This window comes from Spermophilus citellus, assembly GCF_964194105.1.
Source record: "Spermophilus citellus genome assembly, chromosome: 17".
NCBI classification, from domain to species: Eukaryota; Metazoa; Chordata; class Mammalia; order Rodentia; family Sciuridae; genus Spermophilus; species Spermophilus citellus.
The window spans coordinates 76,990,277-77,012,281 of record NC_138199.1 but is presented as its reverse complement, the minus strand read 5'-3'; the positions used below and the strand labels follow the sequence as shown (position 1 = coordinate 77,012,281).

The 22,005-nt window shown below is 51.6% G+C and overlaps 1 protein-coding gene across 5 annotated transcripts in view; it reads right to left on the bottom strand.

Annotated features, from left to right (window-relative positions):
* RPTOR (regulatory associated protein of MTOR complex 1) overlaps positions 1-22,005 on the bottom strand; it is a 332,026-nt gene that overhangs the window by 88,369 nt on the left and 221,652 nt on the right. For all 5 annotated transcript variants that reach the window (XM_081272392.1, XM_081272393.1, XM_081272395.1 and 2 more), the window contains 3 exons: positions 17,422-17,522; positions 16,697-16,841; positions 6,226-6,301 (listed from right to left, as the gene is read on the bottom strand). In XM_081272392.1, coding sequence (XP_081128518.1) covers positions 6,226-6,301; positions 16,697-16,841; positions 17,422-17,522 — 322 coding nt within the window. The remainder of the gene's footprint in view (positions 1-6,225; positions 6,302-16,696; positions 16,842-17,421; positions 17,523-22,005) is intronic.

Here is a 22,005-nt window from a genome sequence, read left to right as displayed (position 1 = left end):
TTCTTGAAAAGGTCCTTGGCAAATATGCCTGGCACTGGAAAGAAGAGTTCCGCCCAAGAGGAGCACACATGCCAACGGAGGGACCTCTCCTGAGGGGGGCGGAGAGTTCCGATTTCCTGCAAACACAGAGGAAGCCGCCCAGAGCACAAAAAGCCAAGACCCTGTGAGGCTTTCCAAATGCCTGTCAGCAGCAAAGGCCCTGTCCTTCCTGTAGGAGCCGAGGTCCTCGGGCTGCTCTGGCTGGGCTGGAAGGTGGGGAAGTGGTGGGGCAGCCTCTAGGGGAGGCTCGTGACTATGACAAGACGTTGTCCCTGCCCAGACCTGTGGAAGGTGGGCAGGCAGGCCTTTGTTTGGGAGCCTATGGGCATACACCCGGCACACAGGGGAGCCAAGGGCATGGAACAGCCAGGGCTCAGGGCAGCTTGCAGTACGTGAAAAGATGTACCAACTCCAGCCCACAGGCAGATGGATACGTGAGGGCAGTGTGGGTGGACTCGGTGGTAGGGGTGGGTGCTCACTGCAGAAGGCGGTAGACAGGCAGAAACATGTGTGAGAGGGCAGTGTGGGTGGACTCGGAGGTGGAGGTGGATGCTTGCTACAGAGTTCTTCCAACTCTGCTCCATCTTGAAACTTTTTACAATAAAATGTTACTGAAAAATTTTTAAAAAAGCAAAAAACGGGGGAGCAATCTAAGACAAAAAGGTCAGGGAGGTCCTCTTCAAAGGCTCTTGACTCAGTTTAAGGATGGCCTTAATCTAAGAAGGGCCTTGGCCTAAGTAACTCCACTTTAAAATAAAACTGCAAGTCCCTACCAGGCATACCTATGGAGCCCTCCAATACTGACATCAGGCACAGCCTGATAAAATAAGTCACTTTCCACAACCCTGATAAAACTCAGAGTGAAGTCAGTCATTTGCCTTCACCTTGATAAAGGCAGAGGTGAGAGATAAGGGCGGAAACCACCAGACCAGATGGCTTGACACAAAGATGTCACCGAGAAACCTGGTAACGGCTAATAGGGATTGAAAGGGCGAGTAGAAACCCCAAAATTTAGCATAAATAGTGGAGCAAATGAACAGACACTCAGCCAGCCGACGCGATGCCCACATGCTGGAGAGCCCGAGGAGGACCTGACTGACACCCCAACTCTTCTCGTGGTTGGCCTGCTCCTCTGCATCATCCTCACCGCTCTCAAACTCTACGGCCACATCTGGGCCCTGGTGAGAAAAGCAACTTCTCCTTAGGACCCTCTCCTCATCTGGCTGTTAGCTCCACCCCAGGAGAAGCCTGCCTCCATTGCTTCCTGACCTGATCACTGCGGCCTGAGTGACCATGCATCTGCTGGACTTCCGGCCTAAGGCTTGAGACTTAGATCTGACACTTGAGCTGGCATGCAGAGGGAATGTCTGTCACGAGTCTGTCATGATTAAGTGTGTTTGCAGTGCACAGAATTAACTTAGAATCGCTTGCTCTGAGTTGATCCTGTCTATTACAGTGCCCAGCATTAAGGATTGTCACTTTTCATGATTAAGAACCTATAAAGGGGCTGGGGCTGAGTGGTAGAGCACTTGCCTTGCACTTGTAAGGCACTGGGTTTCATCCTCAGCACCACATAAAAATAAACAAACAAAATAAAGGTATTGTGTTCATCTACAATTAAAAAACAAAAAAAGAACCTATAGAGTGGACTTGGACTGAGTGATGTGCGTGTAAAGCATTGAGAAGGGCAGGAGCATGTGGACCTTCTTTATTTCTTCCCCTGACTGCACAAGTTGCACCTTTGCCCCTCGGGGCACCTGGTCGTTCCAGTCTTGGGGTGCACTGAGACCACTGGGGAGGAGAGTGGGTAGATTTAAGATGGCGGTTAGAGGAAGACTGCATCTGTTGCTGGGTGGCTTGGGATTCCCTTTTAGGAGCCAAGAAGAAATGGGAAAAAAGACCCTTGGCAAACACAGTGACCATCCATTTCATCGACAGCGTCGGCAAGCTCCGTAGGGACAATTCTTTCAGTTTTCATTAAGAATCCCTTTTTTCTTTTTTTTTTTTTTCCCTGTTGTTTATTTTGGTGTGTTTCTGTTTTTCTCTCCTTTCTTGTCCCTCTAATAGTCAGATCTCTTATCCTTTTCTCCCCTTTACTCACTTTAGTTTTTCTCCTCATTTACAGCCATCGCTAGCTGTCGCTCTTCTGCTTTCTCTGTTCACATTGAACCTTCTAAACTTTCTGCTACCTCCCCATCACGTTTCCTTTTCTCTTAATGAACTGTGTTCTACCATCTTTTAGAACTGTTCTGTTTACACACTCCTGCCCCCACTATTCACGATGTGGTTATTAGTACTGTGGACGGCAGAGTTGGGACCTGCTGTTTCTTCAGTGTCAGACTGAGTTCATGGTTATTTGCTATTTTGCTCTTGGCAACTGCTGACCCCACCTTCCTGTTTTCATGATAATTAGTGCTGTAGAGGTCACAGTAGACACAGGATAGTTATTTTAATGCTGTATATTATTTGCATTGATATTTGCTATTGTTTGTTTTGCCCTATTCTGTGAGGTGCTGGGAACCTACAGGGACACCACAAGTTCACAGGGTAGAGACTCTGTTGTTGACCTAAACTCAGCCAAAAGATAGCACACTTTGCTCCGCACACAAATTGGCCACTCTGAAACTTCAGCTATACTTTAATACAAAGAAGAGAAGAGACAAATACCCAAACTAATACTCAGGCCCCAAGCAGGAAGAGCTACAGGGTGCCCATTGGTCCTACTCACAGACATCCATGCCAAGAGCAAAAACAGAATTACACAAAGGCTGTTGACCCCACACAATGACCTCACACAAGAGTGCTTGATCACTGACCCACATTCTCAGCCCCTTTTTATATTTTATTAGAGACAGGATCTCACTAAGTTGCTGAGGCTGGCTTTAAACTCACAATCATGTTGCCTCAGCCTCCTGAGCTGCTGGGATTATAGGCATGCCTGGCACAATGAGGAATTTTAATCTATATCACTCTAACACACTTTGGCAAGAGAAGGCCATGCCATAAAAAGGCTCACACATAAGAGTGGAAGATAAATCCATCACAACAGATGCATAAAACCCAACACAGGAATACAAGAAATATAAAAAACAAGGTAACATGATACCTCCTAAAGTTCATAATTTATCAGCAACTGAACCCAAAGATACTAAAATGGATGAAATACCAGATAAAGAACTCAAAATGATGATTATAAAACTAATCAATGAATTCTAAGAGATTATAGGAAAACAACTGAATGAATTAAGAAGTCATTACAGGATATGAATGAGAAACTTAATAAGGAGATGGAGATATTGACAAAGAACCAAATAGAAATCTTGAAAACAAAAGACACAATAAATCAAATAAAATGTTCAGTTGAAAGTCTCTTTAAATACAGTAGACCATGCTGAAGACAGAGTCTTAGAACTGGAAGGCAAAGTGGCCAGCCTTGAACATCACACAGTACCAAAGAAAGGAAAATAAGTAACCATGATCAGACTATACAAGAATTCTGGGACATTAAGAGACCAAATGTAAGAAGAATCAACAAAATGGAAAAGCATTGTGAGATGCAGGCTAATAGCATGGATAACTTCCCCAGGAAATAATATAAAAATTCCCAAACCTTGAGAATAAAATGAACATCCAGATATAGAATGCATGCAGAACCTCAAATAGACACAGACAAGATTAAAGCAAAGAAACAAACAAAAACTTCTCTCCATGACACATTATAATTAAAATACAATTTTAAAAGCCTCAAGAAAAAAAAAAAAAACAAATCAGGACACATTTAGAGGCGAGCCAATCAGAATCACTTCTGATCTCTCAGCACAAACTCTAATATGATCCAGGAGGGCTTGGAATGATGTGTTCTAAATCCTGAAAGAAAATAACTGTTAACCAAGACTACTATATCCAGCAAAACTATCCTTCAAAATCGAAGAAGAAATAAAGCTCTTCCAAGTTAAGCAGAAACTAAAAGAATTCCTCACTCCTAAGCCAGTACTACAGAACTTAAAGAAGAAATAAAAAACAAACTCCAGAGCTCACAAATGGACAAATTTCCATTGAAGAGTAGCCAAGCAGATGAGAAATGTTTATTTTACTAAACATTAGAAATAAACTAAGATGGCAGGAATAAACTTCTGCCTATAAAAATATTGAATACCAATGTTCAACTCTCCAACCAAAAGACACTGCCTGGCAGAACAGATTAAAAAACAAGACCTAATGTTGTTTGCAAGAGACTAAAAGTGAAAGGATAGCAATGATGTACCACATGAATCAAGACTGAGAACAAGCCTGAGTAGGAATAAATGGATAAAGAAAATATGGCATATATACACAACGAAGTTTTATTCAGCCACAAAGAAGAATGAAATTAGGTTATTTACAGGAAAATGGATGGAATCGGAGAACGTTATGTTAAGCACCCTGGTTCCCAGTGGGTGAACCAAATCTCAGAAGGTCATATATTTTCTCTCATATGTGAACTCTAGGGAGGAAAAGGGAAAAGAAAGGTGGTGGTGGTGTTCTCAGGAAAATTAAAGGGAGATCAGTAGAATAGAGGAAAGAAGTATGGCGGGGAAGGGCAGGGGAGTGATACTGGCCAAATTATATCATCATATTGTGTGCATGTGGAAACATTCAACAACAAACCTCACCATTATGTACAATTATAATGCAACAATAAAAGAAATATAAAGAAAAGTGCATCTGGTGATTTAACACACCCCACATGCACGCCTCTGAGCATGCCATACATGCATGCATGTTCACGTACACCACAGGCAAAGGCCTCCAGGCCACGGTGACAAGTATTAAAGGTTACAGCACCTTGGTGGTGAGCTGAGCTCTCCCTAGCCTCTGGTGCCTCCTGCCTGATTTGAGGGTGAGACACTCTGGCCTCTGGTGTTTGTGAGCAGCGATCAGACTGTGAACATGCCAGGGTCCCATCCTAAGCCCTTTGGGTATACAAATTCATTTTAATGCTCTAGGCCCCTTGGATTGAATGAGGACACTGAGGTACAGGGAGGTTGTCTAACTGGCCCATGGCGATGGTGCCAGGCTCTTGGCTATGATGCCCAACAGTTTCTCAGGTGGCAGGAGAAGACTCAGTCTTGTTGACCCAGCCTCATGCTCCCCTATGTCATCGCAGCCTCATGGATGGCCTGAGCATGTGATCACCCAATGTGATCACCTCTGCCAGCCCCTACCCAGGCCTCTGTTCCTGGGCCCCTGGGTACCTATGGTGGCCTCCTGCTTTCTCCCTTGAGCCCTGACTTGACATGGCACCTCTTCTCTTTTCACAGATTCTTGAGAATAGGGACAGGGTTATTCAGACTTGATGCCTCACATCACAAAGGCAAAACCAAGTGGGCCTCTGGGTGTTGCAGTGAGGACCCTGGTATCATGTCCAATTCACTTGCAGGTGCTGTGAGTGAAGCCAGCTGCAACTTATGCAGAGCCAGAGAGACTAGGCTTCTGCCACCTGCAGTGTGGCTTGGGGTTGGGATGCCTGTGTGATGGGAGGGAGCCCTCAGAGGTTTCCATGTGTGAGCCCCTGTGCCCCAGGCTTAGGGAAAGCACGACTCACCCTGCTGAGAGGGCAGAGGATGAAATGAGGGCTGCTCTGGGGAGGAGGCCATCTGCATGAAGAAGAGCAGACTCTTCAGAGCAATGCTTTACACTAAGATCCGTGTTTTCTTTTCTTGGAGGTACTGGGGTTGAACCTAGGGGTGTTCTACCACTGAGTCATATCCCCAATCTTTTTTATTTTTTGTTTTGAGACAGGGTCTCACTAAGTTGCTGAGGCTGGCCTGAAACTTGCAATCCTCCTGCAACAGCCTCTGGAGTAAGTTTTTAAAAGGTGACCACTTCAAAATCTAACTTTATGGGCTGGGGTTGTGGCTCAATGGTAGTGCACTTGCCTAGCATGTGTGAGGTACTAGGTTCAATCCTCAGCACCATATTTAATAAATAAATAAATAAAATAAAGGTATTGTGTCCATCTACAATTAAAAAAAAAATTAACTTTAACCCTGGGTTGACCCAGTCTTGTAAACTTTGGTCAGTATATTTTTTCCCCAGGTGGGTGAACCAAATCTCTGACACCCACACAGACTGAGGTTTTTATGGAGCAGGTGCCCAAGAAGCAACAATCACAGCAGATGCCCAGGTCGCCCTGGAGGGACTCACCCTGAAGGCAGTGCCTTCCTCAATGATCGTGGGCAACTGAGAGAGACAAATGTCCACAGCAAGGTCCCAGGCCTGCCTGGGGAGAGAACAGAGGGAGCATCAACAGCGTTAGTGTGTAGCCTCTGGCGAGGGGTCCCACGGGCAGAGGAACTACCAGGCCCTCGCAGATGGTTCTGGGGAGAGGCCTGGAAACTGGGAGGCTGTGCTGGGCTTGTCCTGTCGGCCCCAGCTGCAGGCACCACTGGGACTGCTATACTCTGACTCTGGCCTGTCTGCTTTCTTCTAAGTGAAGCAAAAAAATACAGTGGTAGTGGCCCTCCACGGTGGCTCCCAACTCTGATGTGACGCTCTGTGGCACACAATCTGCCTGCTCCAGGCTGCAGTGCCCTTGTGGTGGAGCTGGGGCCAGGCAGCCTGGCTGTGGGCCTCCGTCACAGGAGCCTTGGCAGTGTCAACCTGCCCCAAATCTTGCAGTAGGACTGTGGCCCTGGCTACCACTAGCATGGTCTGAGTTGTTGGGCCTGGGCCCTGGGTGGCCAGGAGTGTGCTGGTGGTCCTTCAGGACAGGACAGGTGGTGCTTGTTTGAGGTAAAAGGGGATTGTCCCCGTGGTAGACTTGGCTATTCTCACCAGGCTCTGGGGGTGTCAGGACTCAGCTCAGCACATTCACAGCTGCATGTCCTTGGCAGTGCACCCTGGTCTGTCTGGAGAGCACAGGCTAAGCAGATGCCACACACCTTAGAGCACCCCACTAAGCAGATGCCCATACCCTCTCCCAGCTTCGAGCCAGCCCTGTGTTCCATTCTTCAATAATTCCACGGCTCAGGCACACAAGCCCATTGCAGGGTGATTTATGTGGCTTCATAAACACTTCCTCTTACATAATCAGGGGAACGGGGACTTGGTGTCTGGAAGCAGGCTGGCTGCTCTTATGTAAGGCTCTTCGCCAGGTCTCTCTCTTCCTTACTGCTTCTGAAGGACCCAAGAGCACAAAGGGACAGGAGAACTTGGGGCTGAAGCCACACAGGTCAGGGTTTGAGCTTGGCCTGGGTGTGATCTGGGTGTAATTTTGTTGATTCTTATGAACTATGAGCCCACAGGACAAGTTTAGACTTGTAGGGAAGCCACAGCAACAGGGATTCCCTCCGTGACTGTGGAGCCAAGGCCAACCCCTCCTGAGAAGAACTGTGCAGGCTCAGGCCAGGGGCCATCTGGCTTGGCACTGGGACAGCACAGCACCGTGCACGGCTATAGGTGCCCAGACTCCTCCCAGCCCCCTTTCAGCATTGCTGACCTATCACCCAGGGTTGCTTCAACCCTGCAGTCCATGGGGTGCCTTCCCCTCTGTGGCAGAATGGGCATCCCCCTGATCTCGCACAGAGCCTTAACGGGTGGAGCAGCCTGTGGGGCCCTGAGACCTGGCCCTTTCCTTCCTTCTTCACTTTACTGTGTCCAAACCATGGATATTGATTTCCTTTTCTAGGAAACAAATGGAGGCAGGACTGTGGCTGAGGACATGGGACAAAAGGTGCAAGTGATGGCCTGGAAGCTGCTGATGTCACCCTCTGTCCCAGTTTCTCTGCAGGGGCCACAGACACTGCCTGCAGGTGTGACACAGAGGGCAGCCCCCTTCCTTAGTGGGGAGAGTGCTCAGCATGCCCCGGCATAGCTCACAGCCCCTCCACAGGATGAGTTGCACCTGGACACTGAAGGAGGACATAGGGAGGACAGATGTCCCTGGGCCAGCTCCACTGGCTCTCCCTTCCTGCTGGGGACTAGCTGAGCTAAATACTTGACATGGCATGTGGCTGGGCACCCAGCATTGCCTGCCAAGCATATCAGCCCGCAGCTGGCCATAAAGGATCTGGAAGCCCCTGCTTGCTTTCCCAGCTTCACCTTCTGCTTGGTCCTTTGCCCTCCCTCCCCTCTTCCAACCCCCTGCAGTCATGGAGGTAAGACCACAGGGACAGGAGTGGCAGTCTAGGAAAGGTGCTTGCTCTGCTCACTCATTAACAAGGCATCTGGAGGGCGGGATCCAGGAGGCCAGCCCCTTCTCCAGCAATACTCTGCCATGCCTAGGGAAGCAGCCCACACCCTGCAGGCTCCACCTCACTGTTGGGTGACGACTCTCCATGGAGGCATCACCAGAAACCTCCCAGCTGTGCTGTTCTCTGCCTCTCCTCTGCTCGGATACATGCAGGCAAGGTTAGGTAAAGAGATCTGTCTGAGGACAGAGCTGGCCACATGGAAACTGAGGGAGAGGAGGAGCGAGGCCAGGGGCTGGTTTAGCCTGAGTAAGCTGGACAAAGGGAGCTGAGCAGGTGACCAGAGGGGACACCTAGATCCTGCAGGTCACAGTAGGGTGTTGTGTGGGCCCTACTGCAGGTGAAGGTCTGGAGAGTGTGATGGGTACCTGGCACTGGAGCAGGACTAGGGCAGGGTCTGTAGGGAGGTCCTTGAGGTCAAGTTCTGAGATGTCCACAGTGGGGCTTCTAGGATTCTAGATCTCTTCGTGACTTCCCTCACCTCCCTTCCTGTTCCTGGACAGAGCCAGCCAGGCTTCTCAGCAACAGTGTCCCTTCACCCATCACGGGAGCACCCCTGTCGTGTTGACATGGCAGAGGCTCTGTCCCCTCAAGAGTACTCCCGACTTCCTAGGGCTCCCTTGGCCCCTTTGTCACAGTGAGTGCTCAAGCAGCTCCTCTGCAGGCTGGGGCGGCCTTTGTCCTGCACACTCACCCTCAGGCAAAGTGTTTGGCACTACCGGCTCACTGACGCCCCCAGACGCCATTTAAAACAGACTTTCACCCCCTTGATGGCTCCAGACCCAGAATCCATTGCAGGACCAGTAGGTACAACTGAACCGGACCTAGCACCTCCCAGCCAGTTCCCAGAGTCCCTGGACTTGGCCGTAGCTTCACCGGGTGTCCCGTTGCACTCCCCAGCCTTCACCTGCCCTCCCTGCTATCTTGCTGCTTCTACAGGAGCCAGTCTTCTCTGCTGGCCCCTCTCATGCCTTTCCTCAAGCCTTGACAGCAGCCCTGAAGCTCCCACCACTCTTGGCCTTCACCAGGGACGAAAGCTTGGTCGTCCCAGTGCCTCCCAGCTTCTCCAGTTCTGTGGCTCTAGCACCAGCAGATACCCCAGTATCCAGCCATGCCTGATTGCTTGCTGGGTACCCAGCACACAGTAGGTCTTCAACAAACATTTGTTGAATGAGAGGGAGTGCAACTGCTGTGCCCAGAGCAGCCGGCAGGGCTTAAAGAGAACAGGATGGGGAGAGAAGCAGCCGGACCACAGGGGCTGCCTGGCTCATGCCCCGCTCTGCCACGGCTGGGACAGCAGACCTTCCCCCTCACTCCTCATCAGCAGGAGGCAGGTCTTCCAAGGCCACCATTTGTGTGAAGCCACACAGTGACCGCACAGCAGGCTGGGCTGCACCAGGCTCTGGGCCCAGCCTTTGGCTCCATCTCTCCAGGACCAGCTTCCCCATCCATGAAGGGGTAAGGATGGCATCTCCTGCACAGGTCCTCATAAGACCCTGAGATGACGCCGAAGGTCTACCTGGCTTCAGTAGGCCCCAGGCCCACAGGTGTGTAGGTGCCTTCATCCCTACTTGCCCCTCCTTGAGAAACACTTTCCTGCAGAAACCACATGGGGATGGTTTGCTGGGTTTCATTCTGCAACAACAGCATCCTCTGGTAACTTCACAAGACTCAAGGACCCAACCTTTTTTATTTAGACTAGTGAGCCGGCATGCTGGCAGGCAAAAGGGCATTTTCTGTCTCTAATAAAGGACCAAAACAAGAATGGAAAAATTTAAGCTGAACAAAGGGCCTAAAGAGCTCCTTTTATCTTCAAAGGCCTGAACGGCACCCCACCCCCAGACTGGCCCTCTGCACAGCAGCCCCTCCCTGCTGACAATTAAGAGGCAATCAGGAGATAATCAAACACAGCTCCCACCCCAGGCAATAAATAGCTCCCATATGCTCAATAAACCCAGATTGTAGGCAAACGGTCCTCGGCTGCATTGAAGGAGGTATCTACTCTGTTGAGACAGAAGCAAAGTCAATTATTGCAATTAAACTCTATATGGATGCCTTGCATTTAATCAAATAAAAGCTTCAATTTCAGGAGTCAGAAATAAGTGTACAAGTTCAGGGAATGCTGATGAGAAAGGGGCACAGTGTGTCTGACCGGCTCTGAGCCCAGTATAGTCTGGCGACAGTCATAGCCAGGGCTGGACACCAGTGGCACTGTGTGTAAGGCCAAGCATATTCACAGGCCACCTCGCAGTGCAGAGCTGAAAGCTGCTTGGCATTGAAATACTCCGGCAGAAAGAAATGGAATCCATTAGCAAGGCCCAGCAACTGCGAGATCCTAGACTGCACTGTGGACACACACTTCTCACATCCCACCCTGCTGGGGAGATGGCTCCTGACGACCTGAGACCCCACGTGCATCCCACCCAGGAGCAGGGGCTGAGCCTGCCACGTTTCCTGCACTGGGAAAGCAGCTCCAGATGGTTTTATTCTCATCTGTGTGAAAGATGTGGTGGGGACAAAGCTGAGGAGGGGCTGTGGCTTAGGTCACCGACCGACAGAACAGCTGCACAGGGCTGTGGACCGGAGAGCAAGACAGGAGAACCTTTGCTCAAGGTACCGAGGAGAGAAGAGGCTGACTGAGGACACCCAGGACCCCTGAACAACAAGTGCCAAGAGAGTCACCAGAACACCCGCCCCCCAGGCCTCCACAGGGGACACATGTGGGCCTAGGCCAGATCCCTGGCAGAGGTGGGACTGATGAGGCTTGCTAGGCAATCTGGCACTCTGTGGGCCAGATTAGATCATCTCGGTGTCACCATCAAACTCTAAAACTGTGTGAGAACCGTTTTGATAGCAGAGCAGTAGTGCTCTCTGAGGAGCATTAAATCAGTTGATTAAAACTGGCTGCATTTTCTCAGATAAAACCCAACTGAACTTGTAGTCTTAATTTGGGATTCTCAGCTACAGACAAGTGGGAAAGCAGGTCCTATAAAAACCTGAGACTGTGGCAGTGGGCAACTGCAGCAGCCAGTCTGCTGCTGGCACCCAGGCAGGAGCAGAAGCTAGGCCGGTGGCAGGAGGTGTCTGTGTTTGCACCTCCCACAGTGGGAGGCTCTGCGTGGGACGCAGGGCGGGTGCTCAGGAGCCAGGCTGGCAGGAGTCTGTGCCCAGCTGAAAGCTGGACCAGGCTCCCCCCTTCCCCAGCAGCAAGGAGCAGGGGACTTTCTAAGAGCTGGTTGCTGCGATGAGTCACCCGCCTGGAAGACTGGGTTTTCGGGAAACAGGCCTTGGATGGCAAGTGCCCAGGCAGTGGGCTCAGGAAAACCTCCTGGGCCGGTGCGGCCTCCATCTGCACTGATCAATCACAGCAGAAAGCACAGGTTATTACCGCAGAGAAATGCAAGGTTTCAGGACCCCTGAAATTGAGAGTGAAGGAAACGACTCCCTGATGGCTTTGCATCAAAAATTGAACAGGAAACGGGCTCTGAGTACTTCATCACCAGCTCCCCCGCCTGAAGCAAAGTGTAAATGTACATTACTTTATGTTTTAACCTCAATTTTTGTTAGGCTTTGTTCTCTTCCCCCCCCCCCTGCTAAAAATTCAGCCTCTCCATCTCCATCACCACCAAGGAATACAGTAACTAGATTCTGAATCATCTACTCCCAGTGCTCTTTCCTGCGTGCTCCCTGGGGATGCACGTGCTGTGGAGTCTTTATGAGGAGAGAGAGAACCCCATGTGCTGCTTCATTTCATCACCGGAGCAGCAGACGGCCCTGCTGAAAGCCCCTAGTCACCCTTCAGTGGTGAGGGACCCACCCCAGGTGAGTGTTGAGTCTGGTTCTGCATCCACTCAGTGGGTACGATTCTGTATCTGGGTGTGATGTTCTCCCTTCTGCACCTGGGACATGCCACTCAGGAGGAGCCACACTGCCTGCTCCCTCGGACAAGGCTAGACTAGATGTCACCAAGGCCCTGACCTCCAGCCTCTTGCAGACTCACCAAATCCCATCAGTGCCAAGAGGAAACACCTATGAGACCTGAGCCCTGCCACCACCCAGGCCCAGGGCTCTCCTCTCTGACTCATCTCCAGTCGCTGTCTGTGGGGCTCCCTGGGGTGGGCCAGCCACTCCTCATCCACTACACCACAGTCCCAGACCTCCAGCCACAGCCCTGCTCCCTGAGGCCCTTGCAGAGTTGTCTCTTGGCACTTGTCACCATCAGGTCAGAATCTGTCTCCACATCCCACCTCCACCACTCTCACTTTCTAGGGAACCATCCCTGACCCTATGATGTCACTAGATATTCTTTCCTCGGGGCACCATCCCCACTAGCCTGTCCTTGCTCCTAATGGTGACCCCTGCCCCAGGCTCCCACATGGTGGAGGATAAGCCATGGATGTCTATGCTTCTGTTTAAACCAGCATGCCACACGTGCGTGCCCATATTAGCCTTCCATGCTCACGAAGACACAGGGAAGGCACAGGAAAGGACACAGTCTTCTGCACTGAGCTCCTCAGCCAGGGATGGGGAACATCTGCAGGACAGGGAATTGAAGCCAGACAGGGACTCAGGATCTGGTGATGCCCAGGCTGAGAGAGAATAAGAAAGGAGGACCTCAGCCTGCATGCTAAAATGCCAGGCCAGGCAAGGCTGGTGGAGTATCAGCTGTGACTCACACAGTGCCAGGTGGATAAGGTCCTTGAGATGAAGTCCTGCTGACACCCTGGTGTCACTCTGCCATGGCCAGCTGTGTGGTTTTCTTGCACAGGAAGGAACCTCTGGAAGAGCTGGGGGCTCCAGGGCTGGGTCACTGGCTTTCTGGAGCTCCTAGGCAGCCAGTGTGAGCCAACCTGTACAGAGGCTCCTGGGGACTGACCAGCATCCCAGGGAGCTGGCCTGGTACATCCCACCACGCCCAGCAGTAATGGAAGCACTGGGCTGTGCTCAGGGTACAGTGGCCCTGGGAGATTGTCCTCCTCTGGCCACAGAGGGCAAATCAGAGACCAGCACTGTCTGTCTAACTGGAGGCTGGACAGACTTCCTTTAAGAACAGCTCTCAGGCTGAGGACGTAGCTCAGAGGCACAGTGCTTGCCTAGCAGGCATGGGGCCCTGGTACAGTTCCCAGCACTCAGATGAGCCCAAGCCCAGGAAGGTAGCGGCTGTATCCTGGATCCCACATGAGGTGAGCAGCCCCCATGGTCCAGGCTTCTCCAACACCCTCTGGATCCTCACACCCTTTACCAGCCCACCCAAACGAGTGCTCAGTGCACGGCTGGGGTGCAACTGCTTGAATCACATTACCTCAGTGCTGGGCTATTTCAAAAAGAACGACCCTGTGGGCTGCACTGTGTCACACGTAGGAGTCAGTCTCAGGTACGTGAGTGTTGGAAAGTACCATACCATTTAAAAAACATCAAATGAGATCAAATCCAGGTATTGAGCCTTAGGGAATTCTACCAGTTATGTTTTTGTCATGTAAAGAAATGCCCAGTTAAAGCTGGGAGCAGCAGGCACACCTGTAATACCAGTGCAACTCCAGAGGCAGAGGCAGGAAGGTTGCAAGTTTGAGGCCTGGCTCACAAACTTATTGAGACCGTCATTCTAAATAAAAAATAAAAAGGGCTGGGATGTACCTCAATGGTAAGGTGACCCTGGGTTCAGTCCTCAGTATTGTAGGAAAAAAACAGTAGAAATGCCCAATTATCTCGTTTCTTTTCAGTTTTATAATCATGACAAACAGTGCCTTAACCATAAGATTCCTTTTTTTTTTTTTTGGTAACAGGAGCATTTAAAAAATAGAGCCATATTCCCAACTATTTTTATTTTTTATTTTGAGACAAGGTCTTGCTAAGCTGCTACTGGAGTCTGGATGTGAGATATCCCCCAAAAACTTATGTGTGAGAAATGACTGGGTTATTAGGGTCTTAACCCAATCAGTGAATTAATCCCCTAACGGGATTGAGTGGTAACTGATGATGGTAGGGTATGGCAGTAGGAGGTGGCACTGAGGGTGTGCCTTTGAGGTACAGATCTTGTATATGGTAAGTGGCTTCTCTCTGCTTTCTGATCATCATGTGAGCCACTTTCCTCTGCCACACTCTTCCCCCGTGATGTTCTGCCTCACCTGGAGCCCCAAGAAATGGAGCTCCATATTAACTTTTGCTCCCCTAAAATTGTGGTCACAGTAGCAAGAAGCGCTGACTAAAACAGTTGCCGAGGCTGGCCTTAAACTCATGATCCTCCTGCCTCAGCCTCCAGAGCCACTGGGATTACAGGTGTGAGCCATCACCCCCATCAAAGATTCCATTTTTAAAAGTAGTTTTTGTTTTTGTTTTTTTTTTAAGGGCTTTGCAGGCTTGGAAAATCTACAGGTGAATTTCCAATTACAGAAGGGATCTCTGCCAGACAATACAATAGACAGCTGCCACGTCAGTGCCATCCACACCTGCCAGGACCCTGCTTGGCAGTGCCCTCCATGTATAACAGGGTTTAACAGAAAGCAGTTACACTACTGATATAATGCAGTGTTGGGTTTTGTCACTAAATACAAGTAAGAATAAAATTTTAAGATTGCTTACATTTTGCCAAAGTACCCGTACATTAACTTATGCCCCTATTCTGTAAGGTCCCGGGGTAATTCCTAATTTGTTCCCACAAATGGCTTCTTTTATCAAAGTCTTTCAGAATGTCTCCTAGCCATGTCCTTTAGTTTTCCCCTAGGGATGCTTATCACACTCCCGAGCTGGGTCTCAGCAGCCACAGGGCCACGTGCAGGGAGACGCAGGGGTAGCAGGACACTGCAGGTGAGGTGGATGAGACCTGGCTGGTCAAGGTGTGGCGGGGATCCTGAGGCCAGCAAGAACACGATCTTGGGCCAAGGCAAGACGGGCAGGTAGGGTATACCACGGAGACTGGGCTCTGGAGCAGGGCGCTGCTCACTTCTTGGCTCAACGTCCAGCTGGAGGGCTGTGGGGCTCTACCCTTGGGAGTGGGGCTCACTGCAATGTGGGTGTAGGAATGGGGCTGCCCCAAGGACCTGGGTGAAGCTCTTTACCCCTCCTGGAGATTCCAGGCTGCTGGCCAGGTAACAGAGCTGTCACTCCCTGTCACCTGGTGTCTGATGCCTTCCGCAGTACCGTGACCCCTGAGCACAGCAGTGATATGCGGGGGGGGGGGGGGGCGCGCGCAGCCCCAAGCTTTGTGCCCTGATTCAATCATTTCCACCCTGTATGCTCTTGTCCCAGGGATGTATCTAGACACACCATCTTGTCCTCAAGTCACGGCCCTCAGCCTTGCTGCTTGTCCCCTGGAGACTCCCATTCTGTCTGTGACATGGGAACATCACTAGACCTATTCACAGCATTGCTACAAGCGCAGATGACACCTGAGAGCTCCAGGACGTGCTGACACACAGCAGCACCTGATGTATAAGTCTCTGGAATCACCTGGTGGCCTGTCCCCTCAGCATCACCACAGCGGCCACTGGTCTTCTCCCGCCTGCCAAGCTGCCCGTGGGCCCCAGCTGAGTGCCTTCAGCAGTTGGTGAAAGCCTCACCCTTGCGAGGTGCTCCCTATGGTGCAGACACTCCAGTGGTAGCCCCATGACTCCTGTCTCCTGCTGAGGTCTCCTCCCTGGTGTGTTGGTGGGGCTGTGACTTCTGATCAGCAGAATCTAATAAAGGTGGACAGCCGTCCCTGACCACATGTAGCATGACGCAGGCTGTGTGCCCATCTGCCAGAACCTCCACCTTCCTTGCTGACTAGGTTGCAGAAGGCCACAATGGGCCATGTGGGAGGACAGTGGGGTCCCTGGCTGCTTACAGTGGCCTTGAGCCAGGCAGGACCCTGCAGGTAGGACATGCCCCCCAGAAGCACTGTGGTGCAGTTGTTTGAAGCTACTGAGCTGTGGCAACACTGTTGAGCAGCCACATGATACTAGTGATATCATGGATGATACTAGCATAAGTAGCAGCAATCGGGCAATTGGAGAAATTATAATCAACAGTGAGTAAGATTACACTCTACACGCATAAGTATATGAATTAACTTGTCACAAACCCAACGGTTTTAACACTCAGAACACTCTGATGTACTCTGCAAGTTCAGGAGGCAATTTCTTTCTCAATTTGAAGCTCTAATGAGGCTACGAGCCCTGTGTGCAGTGCCACTCTCCATGTGGGGAATTGTGGGGCCTGATGCCACTGGCCTCGCCCACCTAAAAAGGGTCTCGGTAACCTCATTTCTGCAGGAGGCTGGCTACAAGCTTCTAGATCCTCAGGGCGGCTCTCTTTAGCTCTGTCTCAGTCTGGCGCCACGCCTGCCTCCCAGGCACACACAGCTCCTTGCACGGGCACTGCTGCAGCAATGGGAGCATGCCACCAGGAGAGCTAGCCACCTGCAGCACTGTCTGGCCTGGGACACTTACCACATCGCATGCATGTAAGTCGGCGGGAGTCGGGGGCTGCTGACAGGGGTGCAGTTGTATGACCTCATGATCCTTTCTGCCAGTAAAAAGTTTCGAAACAGACTCGCCACCAGTAGGTCCTGTCTGAAGAGCTTTTGGAAGAGATCTGAGTAGATAAATGATAAAAAGAGTCTTCAGGGACCACTGCTCAGCTCTTACAGCCAAACCCACATATTTACTTCCATCAAAAATTGAACATGCACAATTCCCACTGGACACACAGATACATACATATAGACACACTGACGGAGACACACACATATACACACATATCCACATGAACACACACAGAGACACAAACACATATACATAGACACGCTCACAGATTCAAAAATACACATATCCACATGAACACACATCCACATAATCACACACACAAGCATACATGTCCATATATACACATGCAGACATATATGTGAACAAATACCAAAAATACAAAGCAACCAATAGCAAAATATAGAAGCAAGGCCTACAAGAGGGATTCTGGCTTTGCCAACGCTCATGCAAAAAGCCTCGCTCCCTGACACCACTGTAGGCACTGACACCTGGCCACTCATTCCAGCCACACAGGGACCTCCTTAGGCTCTGGCCTTTGGCTTCATCACTGCCCCTGCCCCTCCCCAGCTCTTCTCCTCTGTCTGTCAGCCTTCTCTCCCCACACCCAGGCAGTGACCAGGCAGCCTCACCGCGGGGGAGCACGTTCCACGCGATGGTGTCTGTAATTGCTGTGAAGATCCAGTTGAGCTCACCCAGAGGAGTCCTCCTGTCATTCAGCCGGCCAGGGATCCTAGAAAGGATGGTGCACTTTATTAGTGCCGTCAAGGTAATTAAAAGGGTTTGTGCAAAGGAGGAGAGGGAGGTTAGAGGCTCAGAACAGAGGCAGCAGGGGCCAGAGGTTTCACCCTAGAAAGTCAGCCTCCACCTTCCTTTTCCTTCCCCTCCACATCTACACAGGGAGCCTCTTCAGGTGCCTCTGGATGGAGACCCAGCTGGCCACACTCAGTTCCACTGAGTCCCTGTTCCCAAGGGTGATCCTGTGGCACTTTGCTAAGAGAGGTCTGTATCATGTTTCACAAATCCCCTTCATGGCCTCCTCTCTGTGGCTCCAACTCTGCAGAAGGGCCCTGACAACCCGAGAGCGTAGAGGAAGGAAGTCCTGCCCCCACATACAGGGCTGAGCACAGGGCCTGAGCTCAGCAAAACCTGCTTCCAGGGAGTTTACAGTTCAGCAGGAAGGACTGATGAGCATGCAAACATGGGCTTGTGACAGATCACACTGTGCGCACAGCAGACACACCACACAGATGAGAGAGGAGGCCCCGAGGATGCTGTGTTCTAAGGGAGGTCGGGGAGGCCTGTTGAAAGCTGACCTTGGAAAGAGACCTGCGTCTTAGGAGATGGTGTGGCCCTGAGATGTCTCAGGAAGAATGCATCTGGCAGAGGTGACCATGAACGTGGGGCACTCAGAGTGGTTTCTTGCTGCTTCACAGCAACTTAATTTTACCCTATGGGAAGCATTTTAATTTTATCTGACTGGAAGCTCTCTTTCTCCCAGAAGGAAAATGTTCACAGTAATTTGGTTGAGAGACTCGAGTGTAATTCCTGCCACTTATAAGACTGAACAGATCAATAGCTCCCATCACAGTCACCCATTTGGTGGCACTGTCTGCTAGAGTGACACTCAGGGAGGTTGAGCCTCAGAGATGGGGAGCAGGCCAAGCAGATGACATGATCCTGCAGCACATGTGCCCTCTCCTTCCCCTGAAGGCCTTTTCACTTTTTGCATCTTCAAGAAGGCTTAGTGATAGGGCAAGAAAAGTGAGATGAAGAAACGAGTATTATTCTCCAGGGCTGAACTGCTGCCCAAGTGGACAGCTTTCAAGCTTGAGAGGAAGCGCCCACACACAGGCAGATACAGGCTCCCGCAAGGAGCTTCAGACAGTGGCCCTAAGGCTGGCTGCAGCTTGGATGGTGCCAAGATTCCAATTGGCTGGGCAGGGTTAGGAGAGATGACCCACCACTCACTAGGAAGTCCAGGGCCTTGCAGACTGCCTGTCACCAGCCCTCCACATGGGAGGGTGGGGCTGAGAGCCACAGATGAAAGAGCTTGTCTGCTCTCCAGCAAGGAAGCTGATGCAGCTCTGCCACATGGGCTAGGCTAGGGCACCTACCCTGCACAAGGACAAGGCACTTCTCGAGGCACAGACAGCTGGGGCACTTCTCCAGAGGTCAGCCAGACCTGGAGTGCTTGCCCACGTCTGGGTGATGAAAAGGAAGGGATATGGGACACCCCAGGGCGGGTGAGGAGACCTAAGACAGTCACTTGTGTCCTGGGTCTGCAGATGAGAAACATATGCTAAAAACCTTAATAAACAGACGAGACTGTCAATAACGTTCAGGATGAACACTGCCCCTTTCTCAGCTTCAGGCCTGCTGGGTGTACCCTCTTCCTCAAAGCGACATGGGTGAAGATGTCTGGTTGCGAGGCCAGAGCTCGCCTGGGATCATATCAACGCAGAGTGTGCCAGGAGTGAGGATCACTTATCTCGAGTACCTTCTCTTGGCCTGCTGGGCGTTCCTGAGACTGCCCTGCTACTGTGTCAACTCCAAGTCCTGGGTTCCCAGACCCCGCTTAGGCTCAGTAGACTCCAGCAGGGCACAGTGAGAGCAGTTCCACCACAGTCCCTATTTATCACACAGAACGCAGATCAGAAGTCAGACAGGGGCAGGTCGGGTGCAGTGGCAACCCAGAAGCCGTTTTGAGCTGGGTAGAGGCACCACTGTCCACAGTGCAGTTTGACTACAAACATGAGATGCCACCACCGCACCGCACAAGGGCCCGTCTTCACCTTCCCCTGGGCAGCTTCCAGCCTCTGCCCAGGTGGTAAGAAGGGACAGAGTTGACTGTGGATCAACTGCCAGGGAGTGGCAACCAACTGTTAAAAGGTCCTTGGTGGATATTTGAACAACATGAGGAAATGCACACATCCCAACAATAAGCAAAGAGATGAGTCCACCCTGAAGGGGCAAGACAACAGGAAGGGTGAGCCGCAGCTACAGTGGTAGAAAGGCCCTTCCTGTCCTCGCATTTGTGTGGTGTCTACACTTACCCACGATGACTGGCCCCCTGTGAACCAGAGGCACAAATAAGACCCTGATCCCCTGCCTGCTCAACCTTGGCCCTGTGAGGTTTAGGGGCCCAATGCAGCAAGCAGCTGGTGGGAAGCCGGACAGCACCGTCGGGGGGAGTGCAGGGGCTGTCAGAATCAGACAGACCATCTGACGACTGTCCATTTCCAAACCTGGACAAACACGGGCTCAGAGGAGCCCATGTCCTTGAATCAAATAACACTGATACACACCTGGCTGACTTCTGGGGCCTGTCTCTGTTGAAAGCGACTGCATTTTGAGCAGAGGACCTGCCTACAGACCACCCACCACGGTACCCTCACTGGACAGTTAGGCCATTGAGAAGAGAGGCTGGCTGAGGGTCAGTGTGCAATTAGTGGTGTTTTTAAAAATGTTAATCCTGTGACAATCACTGGTGGAGAGATGAAGAGCTAGGCACTCACATGAGGTCCTGAAAGGTCCACCCGGCTCACCCCAGTTCTCCATGAGGAATAGGCCAGCCATGGCTGGCTGGTGGCGGCATCTCTGCATGCACGCACACACCTGGGTGCTTCCCGGAACGACGGAAGGGGTTGGGCTCTTCCCTTGCTCTTGTGTCACTGAGAAGAGACTCACCACAGAAACCATCTGGGGTTTCCTTTCTGCACCTGAGACCCCTGGAGCGAGATCTGGAGAGAGCCAGGCAGCTGGAGCACAGCCCCAAAGACCACACTGCACCAAAGCTCCCCTAACCCGAGAACCTCATGGATGACAAAGTGACTCTAAGATTAAGGACAGATTTCTACGTGGAAGTGGGAGGAGCTGTGGCTCAGGGACACATCACTTGACGACAAGATGAGAAAAGCTGAACTCCAGTCCCAGCTGTGCTGTGGTTGGGAAACTTCTCATCCTGTGCCTCTGCTGAGTCACGAAGGCTAACCTTATGTGACACACAGGGACAAAAATAAAATGGGTCCCACTTCCTCAGCAGACACAGCCACCAGCCAGGAAGCCTCCCCCGGCACCACCGCGCCGCACAAGGGCCCGTCTTCACCTTCCCCCGGGCAGCTTCCAGCCTCTGCCCAGGATCCACCTGCCTCAACTTCGACACCAGGGCTGGCGCTGCCACCCGGCTCTGCTGCATACTGACACGCTTCAGCGCCCACACTCCCATGGGCATGATGACCAAGGGCACGAGGCCAGCTCTGAAATGCCCACTTGGCATTTTTCCTCTTAAGCCCCTTTGTTCTCCCTAACACTTCCTGATGGCCACAAGTTTGCTTCCCACTCTTGGCCTTGCGCAGTCCCTTCTCCATGAGTTGGGTCCTGCTCCGTCATTAGCCACCGGCTAGGAGACTGAATGACATCTGTTCAATGCCTGGCTACCCAGCTTTCTATCTCCCTTTGACTTCTCCTGGTCATCACCTCCGTGTCCCCTTGGGTTCCTAGTCTCACTGTGGAGCTTTCCTCTGGACTCTCAACAGGCCCTGACAGCTCCTGCTGCACCCCAAGCGGGACTTCACCACCCCTGCCCATCGCATGGCCACCGCACATTGTCCATGCATGCAGACACCGGCAGGGCTCCCAGGTCTTGCTTCAGGCCCCGCCTGCCTTCCCATCCCCCTCATGGCCACCTCTTGCTTCCAGCTCTCCCCCTGTGATGTCATTTCTTCCCCTAGATGCTGGTGACCTTTTTCTGTCCACTGCAACAGCCTCCCTCAGTTACGATGGAGCGCCAAGGACCTGGAGAACCATGGCTGCAGGCAGGACACATGCTTACGGGCTGTGGCCTGGACTCCACGGGGCTCCACAAGCCGACCTGAACTCAGAGACTGAGCCCAGGGCCAACCCAACTTTGACACCGAAAGACATGGGCTTGAGTCTGGGACCCTGGGTCAGCTGTCTGACCTCCCCGAGGCTCTGGGCCTTCTGGGCATCAGCAGTTACATATGCCTCTGCCAGGACTGATGTGTGCCAGGTGCCACCCACCTGCTCAATCCCACATGGGCTCCACGAGGGTGCCCTTAGTGCTAGACACAAGTGGAGGACGACCCAGCACAGCCAGTCTCCCCAGCATGACTGCAGACCGGGGAAGGCCACGCTGTGGGATGTGGGGCTCGGCAGGGGCAGGCGCAGAGGGCCCCCTGGCCTTCGTGAGCCTG